This window comes from Biomphalaria glabrata, chromosome 15 (assembly GCF_947242115.1).
Source record: "Biomphalaria glabrata chromosome 15, xgBioGlab47.1, whole genome shotgun sequence".
Taxonomy (NCBI): Eukaryota; Metazoa; Mollusca; class Gastropoda; family Planorbidae; genus Biomphalaria; species Biomphalaria glabrata.
In genome coordinates this window covers 23,341,558-23,362,010 of record NC_074725.1, presented here as the reverse complement: position 1 = coordinate 23,362,010, position 20,453 = coordinate 23,341,558, and the positions used below count along the sequence as shown (strand labels likewise).

General features: G+C 35.3%; 1 protein-coding gene across 2 annotated transcripts; it reads left to right on the top strand.

Annotated features, from left to right (window-relative positions):
• The first annotated feature begins 455 nt into the window (after positions 1 to 455).
• LOC106070104 (uncharacterized) lies at positions 456 to 17,447 on the top strand. Of its 2 annotated transcripts, XR_008775069.1 has the most exons (10): positions 456 to 568; positions 2,934 to 3,006; positions 3,218 to 3,384; positions 5,878 to 8,193; positions 9,815 to 10,569; positions 13,119 to 13,194; positions 14,629 to 14,715; positions 15,081 to 15,205; positions 16,076 to 16,217; positions 17,072 to 17,447. XR_008775069.1 is itself a non-coding variant. In XM_056012813.1 (6 exons), the coding sequence occupies exons 1-6, from the start codon at positions 12,704 to 12,706 to the stop codon at positions 17,212 to 17,214; spliced, it is 603 nt and encodes a 200-aa protein (XP_055868788.1). In that variant the 5' UTR covers positions 12,689 to 12,703; the 3' UTR covers positions 17,215 to 17,447. The 2 variants fall into 2 exon arrangements, 1 of the variants encoding a protein (XP_055868788.1); XM_056012813.1 differs by lacking the exons at positions 456 to 568; positions 2,934 to 3,006; positions 3,218 to 3,384; positions 5,878 to 8,193; positions 9,815 to 10,569 and adding an exon at positions 12,689 to 12,733.
• Positions 17,448 to 20,453: the final 3,006 nt, after the last annotated feature.

The following is a 20,453-nucleotide window of genomic DNA, read 5'->3' as shown; positions in this document are numbered from 1 at the left end:
CATTGACAATGAATGGGTACTTGGCAATTGAATTGAACGACGGTACATTTAGAACAGTGCAGACTTATCATCTTAAAGTAATTAAATAGATTAACAAGGACGAGACTTGAAATATTGATCTAGATTTTTAGCGCTAAGCTTGGTAAAATGGTGCTTGCTTAGAGCCTTTTTTAGCCCTCGATGAACAGAACTCAGGATTTTCACGTGATTTTTAATTAAACTTTCGACATGGAAGAGCTTACCTCTTGTGTTTATTTCAGTCTATACATTATTTCAATTTCGCAATATTACCTGTAAATACATTTAGATTTAGCTAGATATTTATTTAGCTTTTAAAAGAATACGCCTGCCCATGTCTCTTATTGATAATAATAAAATATCATTCTAGACACTTTTAAAACCGTTTTTTAAGTGCCAACGAAGTCCTAGATCTACTTGCTTTTTGTTAATTATAATAAAGATGGGAGAGAATAAAAAGCCAATCAATAATTAGGAAATATAATATTCAACGGCCTATGCCTATAGTAGCCTATACCTATCTTATCTAAATCTATGACTATGGCAATTGGTAATACTTTCTTAGTATTTAGAATAGTTACTAGATCTAGATCTAATAGTAATTCAATAGTGAAATAATAGTCTTAACTTTTTAATAGACTAAAGGAGACTAGATCTAAAATCTAATTACTAACTTATACTTATTAACCACTAAACGTCTTCTTAACATAATATTATAATAATATTTTATATTTATAATTTATAGTAATTTAAACTAGAAATAAAATCTAATTATTTAACTTATTATATTACTTATTACCATACAAGTTATAGATCTACTATACTATAAGTTATTTAAGTGTTAATATTGTTATTTAGTGTAGTCTAGGCTAGTTTCAATTTAAGTGAAGTAAAGTAACTTTCTATAGGCCTACTAATAATACTAATATTATGCTGTTTGCCTCCGATACTATTTAACTATTAAGTCTATTATCATTATCAATCCTTTTCAATTTTGAAATACTATCTTACTATGTACATCGGTTATGTACTATAATGGAGTCTATTAAAATTACAGGGCCGGTCTTAGGCCACTGCAACCTATGCGGCAGCACTTGGCCCCATGTTTCATAGGCCCTGCACAAATTCTAGGTGTAAATTATTAAAATAAACCATTTTAACTTATTATTAAAGGGTTTCTGGAATTCTCATGAAATTGTGAAATATACGAAAAAGTCATGAAAATCTTGTGAAATTATTAAAATCTTCTGAAAACTGTCATTCAATATGGAAAACACTAATCCTACTAGCAATAAAAAAAACGGCATTGTCAGCTTTCATTTAATAAAAATGTAATAAGAAGGCGAATTTTAACCAAAACGAGAAGTTCAAATTCTTAATTTACTTGAAAATTCACTGGTATACAAATATAGTTTTAAATCTATCTTAAAAAAAAAAAGCAATATTTTGCTAGTCAATAGTAAATCTAAAAGACATATCTAAATGTTTATCTGCTTTTTGTTGAAAAACTATCATCTACTGTAGATGGCTCTTAAAGCTAATTTCACAGTCGTTTTGTACTTAGTAAAGTATGAATAAAATGCAAAGACAAATTTATTTTCTAATACAAAATCTTAATTTTCACTTATTATCCTTATCACAGCCCAGAATAGGCCCTGCGCTATTCGTTTCTCATAGGGCCCCACAATCTCTAGGACCGGCCCTGTTAAATTATAACCATATTGTCATATAGATTAGATCTATATCTAAGACTAAGACAGACTAAGACTTAAAAGGGTGAAAAAATCTCTAGATTTTATTCCCCTCTAAAGAAGCTAATTTTCTGTGCTTGGACTAAAAAGCATCTTGAAACAAGAATACTTTCAAGTTTTCATATCGAAGACTGTTGATTAAGATGTTTTACTAGAAATTAATTTGATCACAATCATAAATAATCTAACAGCAAGTAGATTGCTCATGAGGTATCTTCATATATTTTGAATATAGATAAGTTATTGTATACAGTAGAAGGAACTTTTAGTTGCTCCATTTTAAAGTGTATGCTTTACTAAGCTTGTAATGAAGTATTCAGTTCAAAATATTAAAGGATGTGAGTGTACTCTACATTTTTGTGGTACACATTAGATTTTATATAGCCTGTTAGCCAACCTACATATAGAAATACACATCAATATGGAATTCCACTTTTGTTTTTATACTCAGGTTTTTATTGCATTATATTTCTTCTTCTTCTTCATCGTTCTCATTGTTATGTTGGAGTGTTCATATGACTAGACCAATACATGAGATGAACTGCGCAGTGGTTTCCAAATCAGGGAGCTCTCCATATAGTTTCCTTTCTATTGGGGTGATTTGGGGCCAATGTCTTATACGGGCCTCTTGGTAGAGAGAGCAGTTTTGGAGGACGTGGTTGGCATTTTCTGTTGATACTCCACATGGGCAGATTTCACTGGTTCCAATTTTGAGCTTCCGGAACATGTGTCTGTTGTGTCCGGTCCTAAGTCGAAAGTTTAGACGTTGGTCGGGATAGCTTATAGTAAGCATCATCTTTCTTGTGATTTGGATGGGAGCTCGTCCACTTCTCATTTAATTGCATTTATATAACTTTATATATTATATTGTGAGGTCAGGTACCAATAGATGCACATCATATCACATGTTACTTGTGGACTGCTTCCCAGATCATATGGTAATGCTAGGGCTGAATATGACATCCATTCCACCCCTGAAGTCAAGCACTTTATCACTAGGAAACCATTCCCCTCGTGACAATGTAAGGAGGAAATTAATTTTCCTTTTATAAAGTTGTAAAATTTACCACATGCTTTGTTTTCATTCCTTGTATACTGTTTCTGTTTGACCTTTGCAATGTTTACCAGAATGTTTAAAGAATGCCATAACTTTTTATGTTGCAGTCAGTAGCAAATGTCAAAGAAAACAATCCATGATTTAACCATGCTGAGCACTTGATGGGCACTGGAGCAATGGGTGTGTTAGTGTTTGCTTCTGTAATGTTTTTGAATAGGCCTATATAAATATATATTTCAATTTTCAACTATGTTGATTATATAAACTTTATAGATTGAGTTATATTGTTGCATAACAACATCTTAATACTTCTTTGCCAGATATTGAATATCATGTAATTTGAGTTTGAAATATTATAGTAGTTAATGAAGTTAATTTGTTTCTATTTCAGAAAGATTTGTGCAGACTTCACCCTGTAGGTCAGTTGATGAACAGAATGATATACACAAAATGTCAGGAGGCAGGATTGGTGAAGTGGGAAAATTATCCAAGGATCCTGACTGATTACTGATGCATTCATCTTCTATATGTCCAGGTAGCAAAATCTGTTATATGCTGGTATGTCATACTTTTAAAACAGAATTTGCATATCTTTTTAATGTGAATTCATTATTAAATGGAAACTCCGATGGTTTTTGACAATGTTTGATATAATATGTGTTTTGATTTACAGATAATGAATATATTATTTTTGCTTTTATTATTTGTAGTAATAACATAGTTAATGAGGTCCATTTAACCTATGGACTTCCTGTATAACGGAAAACCTTGCAACAAAACCTTTACCTTACAGTAAAGTTTACATTCTCGTAAAATATATCTTCGTCTATGCAGTTATATCTAAATCTTGTAAAAGCAAAGAAAAATATGTGTGTTAAAAGTCGATTCAATTTACATGCTTGACTAACCATGTCAGTGTGTATTTTCTCACCTGACCACTCAACACACAACAAACACCATCGCTTGGTTGTTTTGTCGTGACCAACTACACATAGTCTAGACTAGTTTGTTAGAATCAGTCAGACACACAATCTGATTACTTTTTGGGACAGGGAGGGGCTCGAGTTGGTTATCCTAATATCTATATATATAACTGTACTATAGTTCTGGACTAGGCCGTCACTAAGCCTAATAGTTCTGGACTAGGCCGTCACTAAGCCTAACAGATACTATAAGAATGAAGCAATACAATTGGTTAAAGGCTTTCTCAGCCCGCTGTAACTTATCTGGACCAGTTTGGAAAGGGAGCGGGCAGGGGTGGACTTATAGTGTCTAAATGAGCCCTGGCATTACTATACCATCCAGCCCACAGTTTGATGACCATATGATGTACGAATTACATCTATTGTTATCTATAAATCATGGCACCTAGTAGCATGGTATATGGATATAGATCTAGGTGATTCCATTATTATGAGAATATGTGCTTATAGTATTGCACTGTTAAGTCTGTTCTTTTATGAAAGGAAAAAGGATGCCAATCACATTAACAGTATTTATTTTCATTTAAAGAGGATCATTTGGCGATCCCACAGGCCAATAATCCTGGTTGCCAACATAGCTAGTCCGCCCATGAGGGGAAGGGGGAGAGGGTATCCGATTCTATGTTAGTTAGTGTGATCACTTTTCTTATCTTAACTTATAAAATACTTTAAAAAAGATGATAACGTCCTAGGTGTGTTGCTAGGTCAATCTAGCCATGCATGTTAACCAATGACTTAAATTCTGCCAAGTCATTGGTTGTCCTAGTATATGGAACAAGGAATATACCCTTATCTTTGTGTCTTTATGGGTATTTTATTAGGTTTCTTTTTTTGTATTTAAAGATTATGGTTCAGTGTTTTATAAATAATTGCTACTTTACTTTCTAAATTAAGTGATATTTATTAATGTTTTCTTGAGTTGAGGATCCCAAACAGAGGATGTAAATTCCATTATTGGCCTAACCAAGATTAAATAATATTTTAGTTTTATGATCTTAATTCATTTGTAGAAATTTCTTTTAATAAACTCTGACTTTATAAAACATGAATTTAATATCTTAAATAAATGTAAGAGCTTCTTATCAATACCTTGTTCATTATCAAGTTATTCAAATTCAACCTCTTCTTTTATTTTTCTGTCATATCGCACATGTATGTTTGGCTTAGTGGTTAAATTGTTTGTCTCTCAATCAAATGTCTAAGGGGCTCAAGTACGAATCCTGAATCCGGCAGTTTTTCACAACCAATTTTTTAAAATAATAATTCTCGATCAAATCATCATTAAAGCTGGCTTGTGTGTGATTTATGGTTAGGGTGTATTATAAATGGTGTATTTCATGGATCTCAAAAAAAAAAAAAAAATATATATATATATATATATATATATATATATATATATAAATAAAAAAATAAATTACCTTGCAAGATGTGCAAGTTTCAGTGTAGGTTAGATGTGTAGTTCTAAAAAAAAATAATAATAATAATATTACTTCACTTATGATGGTAGGTCAATTATATATACAGTTCAGAATGTTTGGGGTTAAGGTTAAGGCTTAGTGTACTTGCAAAGTGTGTGTGTGTGTGGGATGCTAGATGCATACAACCTTCAGTGTGAGTTTGTTGTGTATGTCAGCCAGCATACAGGAAGTGTGATAGGTCGATGCTGTTAAAAAAACTCCCTAAGAAAAAAAAATGAATAATAAATATAATATTTCACTACAGCCATTTTAGTGTTACAAAAAAAATATTATTTTGTGAACAAACAACTTGAACAATTTAAATGCTATTTAACATTCATTTTTTTATGTGGCTTGTTTACCTGTCGGTCAATAAGGTCAAAGGGGCCACATCCCTGTAATGTTTCATTCCTTATTTACGCCCCTGCCTTGTAGATTTGTATATGTATTTGTATTGTGCTCCCATAGAGCAATTATTATTAGATTTAGTGAAATGTTGTTAGCATGTGTCTTAGTTAGTCTGAGGGAAACGCTCCTATCAAGGATGCGCCCCTCACCAACCAGCCTGTATGGTTTAATAATTCACGCTCCTTTCACATCTCATCTCATAGCCTCCTACACCAGGGCTGGTGTGTTTTGTTGACTGAAGGGAGATCACAGCAGCTCTCCACACATTCCTGTTGAGGGGGAGTTACTCATCACCCTTGACCAGAACTGAAGGCATTCCAGACTAAAGTCCCAGGACCAGTCTGTACCTACCAAAGGAGTAAGCCCACCGCATGGCATCCTCATCACACTAGTACCTGCAGGACGTCAAGCCGAGAGGAACACCAACTCATTTCACCTCTGAAGGAGAACCTTGGACAAAGATATAAGTGGAGGACAGCCGAGATAAGCAAACCATATACGAGCGCTTGAGCAACATCCCAGTGATAAAATTGTCTTATAAACTATCCTTAATCTATTTGTACATCCCCCCAAACTCATTGATTGTATATCTATTAATCACCTCCTATTAAGGATGGCTGCCTGGTCGTGCGGTTTGCTCGCTGGACTGTCGTTCGGATTTATCGACGGTCGAGGGTTCAAACCCTGCCCGCTCCCATCCCCCGTCGTCCTGCGGGAGGTTTGGACTAGGAAGTAAACTATCTTCAACTCTGAAGGAACATCCGAATTATGTAAAACAAAACAAAACAAATATTGTTTCTTTCACAAAATCATAAAGCTTTGGTTCTTGCTAATGCCTGTCCACGTGCCTATGCAATATCAACATTCTATTTATCGCGTTTTAGCCCGAAGACTTTTTCCCTAGGAGTCACAGGCCCATCATCTCCATTGGAAAGTACAAACTGTCCGATCGGCTGACATATTCCACCACACCTAAATAGTATATTGCAGGAATAGGAAGACTCCCTTTAAACAGATGGGTTGGTGAGTGGACAGTCGCAAAGATATGATGTTGATTTTTTTTTGGAAATTGAACTCATTTGACAAGAATGTCATACAGGGGTCCTTTCTGTAGTTCACTTTCACCGTTATAAAGTTCATCCAACTGTAGTTACGATTTATTAAAAAATAGAAATCCAGACCAACATCCAAGCATACTTGGAGCAGCAACTTTGTATACAATTGAAATATTTTTGCAAGAGATTTTTATACTTTTTCAGAAATGAACACATTTCTTAAAGACATCACGTACTGTAGTAGTCGTTTCAAGAAGATTGCAAAAGAGAAATCCGTCTTTATAATCGCCATCTTTGCGTACACCAGTAATTATGATCCATTTGCAACATCTTTGGATTCTTCAAGCTGGATGATAAATATTTGAAGTGGAGCAAAATCCTTCACAAGTTTGCATCCAACATCACAAGACAAACCTTCACCTGGAACCCTAAAGAATACATGTCGTCGTTATTTGGAAGCCTATGCTAAGCAGATGGGCAAGATGTTCTGGACAGTTGGAGAGATTTATCCAGAACTGAGACGCCTGAAAGAAGGAGGTTGATGACTAATGCCTCAATGCAGAGTTATATTTTCCGGGATTATTTGATGGCTAAATCACCAGACGTGTCAGCTATTTTGTCTTTAGATATGGAAATTGAACGTAATTGAATAGATCTAGTTAGTACGGCTCCAGTTATTACTGGTACTCGAACAATGTATTTGGCCACTAGCAACAGTAAGTCCTCAGCAATGATGTGAGGTTTCATATTGATTACATATTGACATTGAACATCCGAGCTTTGCCGACAACGACATACAGTACTTGAAAAAAAAATGTAAATTTGAAAGTCAAGAAAACCCAAACTTTACTGCTGGCAAATAAACAAAAACTAGCAGTCGTCGAACGGTTGAACACCTAATTTGGTGGCCTTCAGAATAGCCCCTGCATTTTGCGTAATATTTGATTTTTAATGTAAAAAACACTCATTTGGAAGCCCCCATGAAGTGGGGGACCGGAAGGATTTTTCAAATTATCCTCCCTCCTTCCCCCAACCTAACTACGCCACTCCCCATAACTCATCTATTCTATGTAACTTTACATCTTGTCACAGAACAGGGACTATAGGATGAGCAGAGCAATAACGGCTGTATATTTAGAATTGAATGTACATCTACACTTGACTTTAGGGATCAGGTCTTACATCATTAGACCCAGGCATTATCTATAATTAGAGGAGCGATATACTATCTTATATAATAACTTAAGGAGCACACAGTGTGTAACATCCTTGACTCTGTGTACAGACAGTGTGTCTCATAGCAGAGTATATAGCTAATCAAGGAAATGGATTACCGTAGATCTGGTATTTTATTTTCCTTTCAGTTTCGTTGGGTTGACGTGTTTACTGTGTAGCGTACTGTCCATGGATAGTACAGTCGAAACGCATAGTCGATAAACAAATTTAAGCAACACAATTTTTAAGGTAACTTTTCTATATCTTACTTTTTTTTAAAGCATACATTTTTAATAGATAAAGCTCTAATGAATTCAGCGACTTATATTATTTCTACCTTTTATGTACATTTTTTTTTAAGAAAATTAAAATAACAATAAAAAAAAACTTTTTTTGTGTGTAAGTAGCTCAATATTTAAAGAAGAGATTATTTTAAACATAAATTGAATGGCTTCGATTGATAGCTCAGGGATATGTCGTCTAATACAGTCAAGGGTCCTGTGGTATGTTCTCTGGACTGTCATCTCTGTCCCGGGTTCAAACCCTGCCCGCTTCCATCCCTCACAGTTGTGCAGGTGAATGTAATAATCTGATCGGATAGTCTGATCCTAAACATTTATAACAAAGGCAAATGTATTTAAAATATTATTATTAAAATGATGTATATATAGTTCGTCCATCGTGGTTCGATGATGACCACTTTTGTCATCCAAGTAGCTAAGGGCTTTGCACTGGGGTTTTATGCCTCCTAATGTGGCTGGTGAGACCTATGTGAGCCCGAAATGTTCTGCTGCACACTGGGCAGGTTATTCCAGCTGGAGCTAGTGTCATTGGCCATGCTTTTCTTCTCTGGCGTTTTTCTTTTGCCAGCGTTGTTCTCTTTTCCTCAGCAACCTGTGCGCCAGTTTTCACAGCGCGACGATATGATGCTCTGTCATGTGCCTCTGTCTCCCTGGTGGCTGGGTCTATGCTGAACGCATTCAGAGAAGCTTTAAGGGCGTCCCTGAATTGTTTTCTTTGACCGCCTTGAGAGCGCTTTCCTTCGCTTAGTTGGCCATACAAGAGTCGTTTAAGGATGCGACGGTCTTCCATTCTGCAGACGTGTCCTGCCCATAGCAGCTGGGACTGCATCAGGATTGTGTGGATGCTTTGCAGACCCGCTCTTCGAAGGACTTCAGTGTCTGGCATTTTGTCTTGACATTCAGTATTTTTCTTAGACATGTCACGTGGAAGTGGTTCAGTTTCTTTGCAATGTAGGGAGGATGACAGCTCTATAGCTCCATAGCTTTGTATTTGTGGTGATACCTCGTCTGTTCCAGACATTTTTAGACAGTCTGCCATAGGATGCACTGGCCTTGGCGATACGCAGGTCGATTTCATTATCAATCTTTCCGTTTCTGGAGAGTGTGCTGCCAAGATATGTGAATCTGTTCACTGCGTTTATATTATGTCCATTTATCTTGATGCTTGGATCCGAGTAGTCTTTCCCTGGAGCAGGCAAATATAAGACTACAGTCTTTTTTGCTCTGAAAATAATCTGCAGAGCATCGTCAGTGACTGCTCAAGAGCATGCTCGGACTTTGGCCTAACCATTAACACAAACAATGATGTAAAGGCCTATATATAAATACTTTTTTCGTTTTCGAATTTCTTGCATTTTCTTCTCAAAAAAATGTCACAAACAAAACGAAACTGTCAAACTATTTGAAGCAAAACATTATTGCTGCATTTCCTTTTCAAATGTTGTTTATTTGTATTTATGAACAATGTTATTTCGCCCCCCCCCCCTTTTTTTTTAACATAAATTTTAACAGGTGATGCAATATAATAATTCAATTTGATAAACGCTGTGTCATTGTTTAATCAACAGAGCTCAAAATGTATCAAAATATATCCAGCGTTACAATTTGGCTAAATAGATGCACAAGGTATTGCGGCCGTCTTTGAAAGTAGAATGTTATTCTCAAGCATTACACTCTGACATCAAGATTTGTATTCAAGCTCTCTTTTGAACAAACGTATAGGTTTTGTAATATCAGTTTATATCGCCAGTCACTGACAATAAGAAAAGAAGTCTAATTTCGTTAATCCTTTAAATCCAAGAAGAAATGTTTGCAGACAAAAAAGATCAAGACTTGGTGGAGAAAACTACGGATGTCCAGGATCGGTCATTTGTCCACTCTGCATCAGTCAAATTATTGTTTCATCTAGTCTGTGTTCTGTTACTGACCGTTGTTGTTTTATCAGTATGTCTGTTTCAACTGCAACGGCGAGTACATAACTTGGAAACGTATTTACTTGACCTAGATCATCGAAATGCTCTAGCCGTAGCCAGAAAGAATTTAGATCAAGATCTAGCAGCAGACCAGTCAGTACAGGACGGTGAAGTCATTAAACATAAAGAAAACATTGAACCCGGGCACCTGCAAAGATTGTCCGAAAGTCAATTCAATTCTAAGAATGGGAAGACAAAATCTCGAGACACAACACAGGTCACTGAAACGTTCTTTCATAAATTAACCAGAAATGTAAGAAACGTACAAAGTACTAACTGCAAAATCAATATTCACGATGTATTACAAAGCTACTGCGAAGACGTGAACAAAAAGAAAGTCCCTCCTAAAAGTAAGTTAGAAATAACTGTTTAAACACATTAAAGAACTTATGTAATGTCTAATGTGTCCTGAAGTAAGATTGATATTGTTTTCTACCCACAGACCTATATATATATATGTGTGTGTGTGTGATTCTACCTGTAGTGAATAGACAGGTCACAGACAATTGTTTTACTAGTACTACTAAATAAATGCATGTCTCTTAAACGTAATATAGATGAAGATATAAATAAAACACGGAACAATGCTGCACTGAGAGGTAGATGGGCTATAAAGTACACTTGACTATTGTTGGCATCAAATTACAACCCAATTACCTACTATACTATGTAAAGACATATGCTTCTATAAGGAACGGTTGATTAGGGTGCCATATGGCTAGCACAACGACCAACCGCCTTTAATTGGGTCGACTCAGGGGCGTGCTAAAAATCCCGAAATTCAAAATCCCAGTCTTCACCAAGATTCCAACCAAGTAGTCCAGGTTCGGAAGCCAAGCGCTCAACCACTCAGCCACTGAGCGCCACCTACTATACTGGTTTAGACGTATTTTGACTGACAAGACGTTGAATTTTAAACGCCCAGATTTACTCTTTATTGACTAACAACAGCGAAATCCTCAATTATCCTTGTCATCGCAGTAGCGTAAGTACCACTATCTCGCAGTATAAAGAGAAAAATTGAATAACAAAAAAAAAAAGAAAAAAAAACATAAGCTTGGAAATTAAGCGACTAAACATGCATACAAAGATTCAGAGGTCAGTAGACCCTACTGTTGCAGACCTGCCACATCACATTGATAAGGTGACTACAATGAAATTTGTTTCCCTCTAACGAACCTCGACCCTGGCAGAGCCAGAGAATAAGTTCATTTCTATAATAGTAATAAAATAAAGTCCTTTTTTTGAGCGCATGAAGGTAATGGTCTAAAGATAAATTGGGGTGGGCAGACAATATACTGTAGACCTATAGTTGTTTGTTGTTTTTACCTTACTCCTAGACACACACGTGTTCTTAATATTTCTTTTTCTTTTCTTTCCATTCAGAGAGCGTGGTAAGTATTTGTCTAAATATATCGCCATTTTAAAAACTAATTTTACGCATTTAAAAATATAATTTTAAAAATATTATGATTTTTTTTTAAATAGCTCAGTACAAAAACTATCTAGAACTCAAATGTCTAAAATAGGGATGTTTCTGAAAGTTTTTTTTTATTTATAAAATATTCCTCATAACAAATATTATTCCTATTTATAGTACCACACTAATGGGAAACACAAAGGAAAGCACTCATCGAAAGGAAGTAATAACAGACGATGTGTTCATTAACAGTTTTAAAACACAAAGACAGTGACTTCAGGCTTCAGCCATCAATACACAAAGAGTCTTGTCTTTAGATTCACCAGTCTTTTCCTATATTCAAACCGTTTAACCGACCACTCCAGGCCCTTAACTCTTTCTCTCCGTAATTATTTACCACATTCTGGTGGAATCAACGCTGGTATCGTCAGTTAGGAGAGAAAGAGTTAATGCAGTTCTCTGAGAGCAATAAGGACGGCTCTTAGCTCCAGACTGCTCAGATTCCTATCAGCCGGTCTCAACAGTCTTTCTTCTTCGTATCAACATGCCGTCTTTCTTCCCCGTATCAACATGCCGTCTTTCTTCCTTGTATCAACATGCCGTCTTTCTTCCTCGTATCAACATGCCGTCTTTCTTCCCCGTATCAGCATGCCGTCTTTCTTCCCCGTATCAACATGCCGTCTTTCTTCCTCGTATCAACATGCCGTCTTTCTTCCTCGTATCAACATGCCGTCTTTCTTCCCCGTATCAACATGCCGTCTATTGCTCGTGTTGAACAGTGCGCTAGTGCGCACCATAAGAGATTTACAACAATATATATTGAGTCCATTCACCTCTAATAGGTACCTGACGTTGGTTGGGGAAAAGTAAAGGCGGTTGGTCGTTGTGCTGGCCACACGCCACCCTCGTTAACCGTGGGCCACAGAAACAGATGACCTTTACATCATCTGCCCTATAGATCGCTAGGTCTGAAAGGGGAAATTAACTATGTGATTATAAAGCGGGGCATTCCAATTCAACGTAACAGATTCTAGAGTTCTAACATTTTTTAGTGGAGAGTTAAAATGCGAGAAAGAGCAAAGAAAAAAAGAAAGGTCGGTACTACCAAAAAATAATTAAATAAACAATCTATAGCCTGGAAACATTGTAAATCAGGTGCATGTGTGTATCTCCGTAAAAAAAAAATCTTAGGATGGGGGAAACTATGACTTCGTTCTTAGCGAACGAATGAATGAACTTTTGACCTCAATATGGCTTCCTGATACAGACGTTGACAGAGAGGACAAGGGACTTCCTTGGGGTGAAAAAAAAAAGCTTCACCACACCTTTACACCAGAGGGCCGTTCGCCCACTGGAATTAATTTCACAGAAAAACAATGAAAAGGATAAGATCTAAAACATTTGATCCAATGAGAATTGATCTCTTGACCCCTTATGTGGCCATCAATCATAATCTAATCAATCTTTTATTACATTCAGAGTTTAGAGTCGGCCAGCTATGAAGCGAAATTTTACAAAATATTCCCGTACAAGACGTTAAAATCTAAGGCAGCGGGTAAGCATCAGTTTTATTTTGTTTTTGTATGTCGATAGTTCAATGTTTATAGCTTCTAAACCGTGAATACCAGTGAGATTTAAAATGTTTCGGTCCTAAAGTAACTTTGCTTATCTTATAGTTATAGATTACAGAATAGTTCAATAGGTAGGTCCTAAAGTAACTATACTTATACATTACAGAATATGTAGGTCCTAAAGTAACTATACTTATACATTACAGAATATGTAGGTCCTAAAGTTACTATACTTATACAGAAAAGCTCCCTCAAAAAAGAAGATAATCACGTTCTACACGTATCCATATGTTAATCTCGTCGTGCTAGTTAGAGACTTAAACTCTGCAAGTCATTGCTTTTATTGGGATATTCAGGCAACCCATTTCAAAAGACACTTATATGAATTTGTCCTAACACATTGAATAAGAAAAGTATCTTTATCTTTGTGCATTTATGAGTATTTGAGCATGCTGTATTTTTGTAGCTAGGAAATTCGTTATACCCTGTCGTCACTCAATATATTTTTTTATAATACTTTAACATTATTGTTTTATTCCAATTTACTTAAGCAAAACATTAAAATACATCAAATACAATATTCACTTAAATGCCTCTCTTTAAATTCCCAATCCATTATATTTTCCTAATAAATCAAACATGTCTATTTGCATAGCTCTGTTTTACTTTCATTCCAAAATCTAACCAATTAAAAAAGGGGGTATCAGCATTGGGGGAATGTCAGTAGTTTCAAGTACTTTGGATCTATCGTCTTAGATGAAGAAATCAAACCTGAACTATTGTCCCGAATCGCACATTCCACAGCAGCACTTGCAAAACTCAAAACAATATGGAAAGACAAAAACATAGCCCTCGACACCAAATTCAGACTGATGCGCTCTCCAGTCATGGCCACATTTTTATATGTTTGTGAGTTTTGGGCGATGACTACAGAGCTAGAGAGGAGGATCCTAGCAATGGAACTGAGATGCTACAGAAGTATACTATGTATCACATGTAAAGACCGCATCACAAACGAGGATATTAGAGACAGGGTTACTACGATTGGACCACACGATGACCTGCTAACTATTAAAAAAAAAACTAATAGTCTATGGCCATATTACAGGGTCTTCGTGGCTCGCGAAGACCTTCCTTCAAGGAACAGTACCAAGAAAAAGAAGAAGAGGCAGACAGAGAAAACGATGGGAAGACAACATAAAAGAATGGACGGGCCTGCCATTGAAAGAGGTTCTATTCAAGGCAAAAGACCAGAAAGGAATGGAGAAAGACGATCGATAAATCTTGCGTGGTTCCCTAATGGTCCAGCAGACTAAGGGATTGGTGAGGGTGAAGGTGAATAAACAAACTAAATAAACGCCAAAAATAAAAACTTAGTAAAACCCAGTATTTATATTATCTCTTCTTCTTATCATAAGGCGAAAACACGTTTACAGAAAGAGAGTTATGGGCTCCTCACATTGCAGTGGTAAACATAGAGAACATAATTACTTATCCAAGTAAAGGTAAGGTGTTCAGTATCTAAATAGTTAGATCAAAGAATTTGATATTTCATTTGAAAAGTTTTTTTGATTCTAGCCTCTATAAATAGTGTGTCTGGAAAGTACTCACGTCATAAGAGTCTTAACAACGTTAATAGATATATTAACTCGCTCTCTATGTCTCTTGGATGTTTAGATTTTTGCAATCGAATGTTTGAAGATTTATTTTACATTTGTTGTTGTTTTTTGTTCAGCCGACTAGTATTTTTGTCAACATTTCAGAGTGTTTTCAAGTCAATTAGTATATTGTATTGTGCAGAACAAAATGTCAGCCTATTTGTAGCCCTTAGATAACTTGTTCTATCTTGATTTGATATTATTCTCTACAGATAGTCCTCTTGGCATCTTTAATGTGAGCAATGAAAGTGATATTACTCCACTGGTACATGTAAACAACTGGAAGAGAGGCGAGTTTACTGTGAACAAATCTGGCTTATATAGCGTACACTTTAATGTAAGGATATAAACTGTAGAGAGAGAGAGAGAGAGAGGACTAGAGAGGGAAATGAAGAGAGATAGAGAGGGGTAGAGGGAAGGAGGAAGGGAGGGAGAGATTCAAATGATGAAACTAAAGAAGTTTTATTTTTGTGCATGTTTAGTTATTGCTGGTGAGAATAGTATAATTGACATCTAAGTTATAACTATTTGTTTGTTCTACATCATTGATCAAGTTCAAGCTTTTCCTTATATTTACAAGTCTATAGTCTGTTTGAACTAACAACATAGGGACAAAAAGAAATGTAGAGTTACGGATACATTTAAATTACTCTTAAAGTATCTTTTTATATATTTCATTAGCCATGGGGGGGGGGGGGGGCATCTTATCGAGACATACAACAAACATATGACGTATGTGTGGCTCAATGACATTCAATATCATAGTGCTACATATGTTGATCAGATATCTTTAGGTTAGTTGATAGGATAGTATGTAATTTAATGTTTTATCGTGTGAGTTAATGTTTTATTGTTAATATTTTTTTTGTGAGAGTTAATAATTTATTGTGTGAGTTAATGTTTTATTGTGTGAGTTAATGTTTTATTGTGTGAGTTAATGTTTTATAGTTAATGTTTTATCGTGTGAGTTAATGTTTTATATTGTGAGTTAATGTTTTATTGTTTATGTTTTATTGTGTGAGTTAATGTTTTATTGTTAATGTTTTATTGTGTGAGTTAATGTTTTATTGTTAATATTTTATTGTGTGAGTTAATATTTTATTGTGTGAGTTAATATTTTATTGTGTGAGTTAATGTTTTATTGTGTGAGGACAGCTGTTCCATTAATTTTTAATTAATTAAATTAAGTACGTTATTGTCGCAACAGATTACTTTGATAGACAAGTTAAGCAATACAAATATCGGACTGTTTGTGAATAATAGAGCAATGCTAGCCTGCCCTCCAGGAGGTTTCATCTGTCCTTCTAACTATTTTGACAGCAGCCGATATAGAATATGTAACATTCAAGGTAGGTAACTGTAAAAATTAAATATATATGAATGATATTCCTAGAAGGACATGTAATAATCTATTAATGCTTTGAGAACCAATAGATATTTATAAATAATTTTGTAACCTGATGGCTCTAAGGGTTCAGCTGAAACTTGAATTCAAATTTTATTGGAAGCGGGGTCTTTTATTTTGCAGATTTTAATAACTCTGTACTTCTCTCAAGCACTACTGTGTACTTACAATAGGTTTGGTCAAGTAAGTGCATTTCTATTTCATTACGTGGTCGAGAGACCAAGTACACTTAAACTTATCTTGGCTTGGCTACCTATGAAGGGGGCTCGAGATTCGACACCCGACTCGAGCAGAGTTGAGTTTACTGAACGCCCAAAGGCAGCACCGAAAACCTCCCATATACCCCTCCCCCCCCCCCTCCCACTGGTCCACAAATGAGATTGGACCATAGCGCTTTGAACATGCTATATGCATGAAAGTAGCCCTATATAAAAGCTATAAAGTATAATTTATTTTATTTACCCTATAAACACAGCTAGTGATGCACTAAAAATGATGTATTTAAGGAAAAACATCTATTTTTGATTGTGACAACCAAGAAAGTTTATGTTGTTAGCTCAAACACAAATCCGGTTTGTATGTAATTGCATGGCTGATATATGTAGATAGGCATGTGGATTGTTAGGTAGTTGGGTATGTTGATTATTAGGTAGGTGTAGTAACGTAAGTGGATAATTAATTATGTGAATAGGTGGGCAAACCTTGGGGGATATTTAGGTAGGTATGTGGATAGTTAGGAAAGAAACCTACCTTTGTTTTAGTGAGTACTTTTTGTTGATCTCTTTTTTTTTGTTGTAGGTGTTCTCGCATTGAGAAACGGAGATGTCATTGTTTTGAAGACAATGGTTCCCAATACAATAATCCGCCTAGAAAGTGGAAAAGCCTCAATTCTTTACTTTGTTTTACTCTCAGAAGACAAGCCTGCACAGGGATCCTCATAGAGTGACTTCAAGGCCCTAACCTCACTTGAACGGTGCATGTGGCCCTTTAATAAGAATGCACAAAACAAATAAAAACAGCTATGTAACAGAAGAAAACAAAAAAAAACACAAACTTTTCTTATTCGCTGAGAATATAATTTCGTTTGAAAACTAGATGACCCACTAACTCGACATTGAGATTGACAAACATCTATCTATATCTGACCATTTCAATAAAGATTTAAAAAAAAACATTTGGCTTTCTTGTCCACTGATTTTTAAAAAAAAGGTGATGGGGAATGAAAGGATGCTTTATGCAACTCAATATATGGTGCCAGATCCCCCTAACGGATTAAAGATCCTGATATTTACGACTCGGTACCCAGTGTAATAACCCTACCATGTAATGCCATCATAATAATGTACAGTTCAGGTGGTCATGATCTGGGACTGTGTATAGCATGAGGTGTAGGATTATGAACAATGGACCATGTCAATCTATCAGATGTCGTTCACAAAGTCGAGAGTCATAGGTTTTACTGCATTATTATTTATAACCTTGGACCCAGTTCAAAAAATCATTTTGTGTGGGTAAAAACAAAAGCCGTACTTAGAACTTTGTCTGTCCAATAGAATTAACATTTGTCTCAATTATCAACTTCCCGCCTTTCGGGGGGGGGGGGGGGGGGAATCTTTGTTATGAATACTCTTGATTTTTCATAAATTATCCCCCCCCCCCCCCCCAGTCGTAGTAAATTCAATTTAATTTTCATCCCAAATAATTTAATCACCTCTGCACAGGGCCGCCGCGAGGGTTGTGGCCGCCTGCATGCAAAACTAAAAATGCCGCCCCCCTTTTTTTTTTTTCTCTAAAAAACAATTCCATTAAGACTGAGCTGGACGCTGTTCCAAAAGTGGCCTTTGATTTAAATCTATTTTTTGTAGATCATTCCAATTTTTCCTTGCATTTTTGCACCGCTGTTGTATCCCTCAAGTACAACTATAAGCCATGTACTAGAAACAATTTTGACTATACGTCCTAAAGAAATCTGGATTATTAATTCTTTGTGATAAACATTAAAAACTGATCTCGTTATGACTGCTCGCTTATTCTCCTATTTTTGCGACGATTATAATTCATGAGCTGCGACGGGTATATTACAATGATCATAAGTCATAATCTATATACAATTCTCGATAACTTTGACTGCTCAATAGTGTTACATGGTCTGCACGTGGGTATGTTTAGGTGTTTCTTATTCCAATTTAAAGTAGAATAATAAATAAAAGCTTCAAATACAAAAGCCATTAGAACTTTTTCAACGTTCGTAAACTTTCATAATAATTATCACGATTGTATTTTGGAAAGATGTGCATTGTATCCACAATCATCTGACATACACTGATTAAGAGTTGCCTATAAATTTATCCAACAAATGAAGCAACTCAGCCCTAAATATTTTCATGAGTCTAATACAAAGTAAATACTCCAAAGTACAAGTCACTTATACAATGACTTGAAATAAAACATAGTAAGGCAGTGTTTCTCACATTCTCGGGTGGCGACTCCCTAGATTTTCGTTCGAGACCCTTTTAGAAGCTGTAGCCCAGAGGCGCGATGTAGGCTCCCATAGTGAGGTCTGTGAGTTTTTTTTTTTTTTTTTTTTTTTAGAATGTAATAAAAAAAAAGAAATTTCACGAAAACGTTGTTGCTGGGTTTTTTTTTGGAATAGTCTTGTTTACATAATTTGTAAGTGTTGTACAAAGTTCCTCCTGAAGGTAGAATTAAAGATACGGCAGGTTTCCACTCAAGTCGGCTAGGAGTCTGAACATTTTTTTCTCCGCTCCCCTCCCCCCTCCCCGTTGTTGGTCGGTTGTTGGCTTATAGCTTAAGACAGCTAGTACAACTAAACCGTTGTAGGCGTTTTATATCTGTTAATAGCTAACAATAACTTTTGAACAACTCGAACAAACTTCTTTGTAAACAAAAAACTCCATATAATTGTTATTATTCAAGTTTTAACTTGAGATAACAGGATTTTTTTATTCGAAATTTCTACCAACTATGTATTTGAAAGACGATATATTTATGTCTAAAAGTACAAAACATTCTATCCGTTTAGGCACTAATTAACTCTTTTTTTTAATCTGTAACTTTCTTTCGTTCAGTAGTTAATGATAATGAGTAAACCAATTTAAAGATGACCAGATCTAGATCGGGGGAGAGGGGGTAGGTATAATACAGTTGGCAAAGGTGAGCTATTATAAATGAATATCAACTCACTCTGTCTGGTAAAAAGTGTGGACACGTTATTTCTCCTACACCCATTCTCGGATCAAGTTTAAACTTTGCACAATTATTCATTGACATGAATAAAAAAAAAAAAGTAACCAATAAGACAATTAATTACTGGTAATTCATTATTTTGTTTATTTGCAACAAGGGAAACTATTATTTCAGTAATCACAGATTTATTGGGTTTAGTCCCCTTAAATAATCGCTAACGCTATCTCTCCCCCACGCATTCTCCGAACAAGTTGAACAAGTTGATACATGTAGGCCTACTTTAAACAATTATTTATTGTAACTAACAAAACATGAAACAATGAACAAAAATACTCAATAAGTGAATTATTGGAAATTAATAATTTTTTGTGATCGATTGAGCGAAATAGCATGTACATTATTGGTAAATATAGTGTTAGTGCATTCTTCCCTTTTGATAAGCTTTGTTTTGTTTTGTTTTTTACAGTTTTTTTTTTTATAAATATTTTGCCTGTACATGAACTCAATCGCATTTTTAATATATTCCAGTGCAATGTCAAACTGCATATTTTTCGATTGCACCAATCGGCTGAAGATATTGAAACCAATGAAATCTATATTGCACCAGAAGGCTAAAATAACCAAAAATTGATTTTTAGCGGCCCACGAAAGGGGAAAAGATGCCACTAGTTTTGTGTGGCCTGACCGTCTTGTTTGAATCTCAGAAACTAGAAGAGAAAATGAAAATCGGACTTCATGATATTTTAGATCATTCAAAGTTCTGGTACAACGGCTACTTTTTTTCTTTTCTGAAAGCGAAAAAATATTTTTTTTTAAATCAATTATGCAAGCAGCTTTTTTCATAAAAATACGCCATTTTTACAACTATTCACTATTAATAGTAACAAATAATTGAGGCTGTTTAGATTTTTGATAGAAAAAAATAATTTTTTATTGCTAAGTTATGTAAGTTCTGTCATACTAAATACTACAT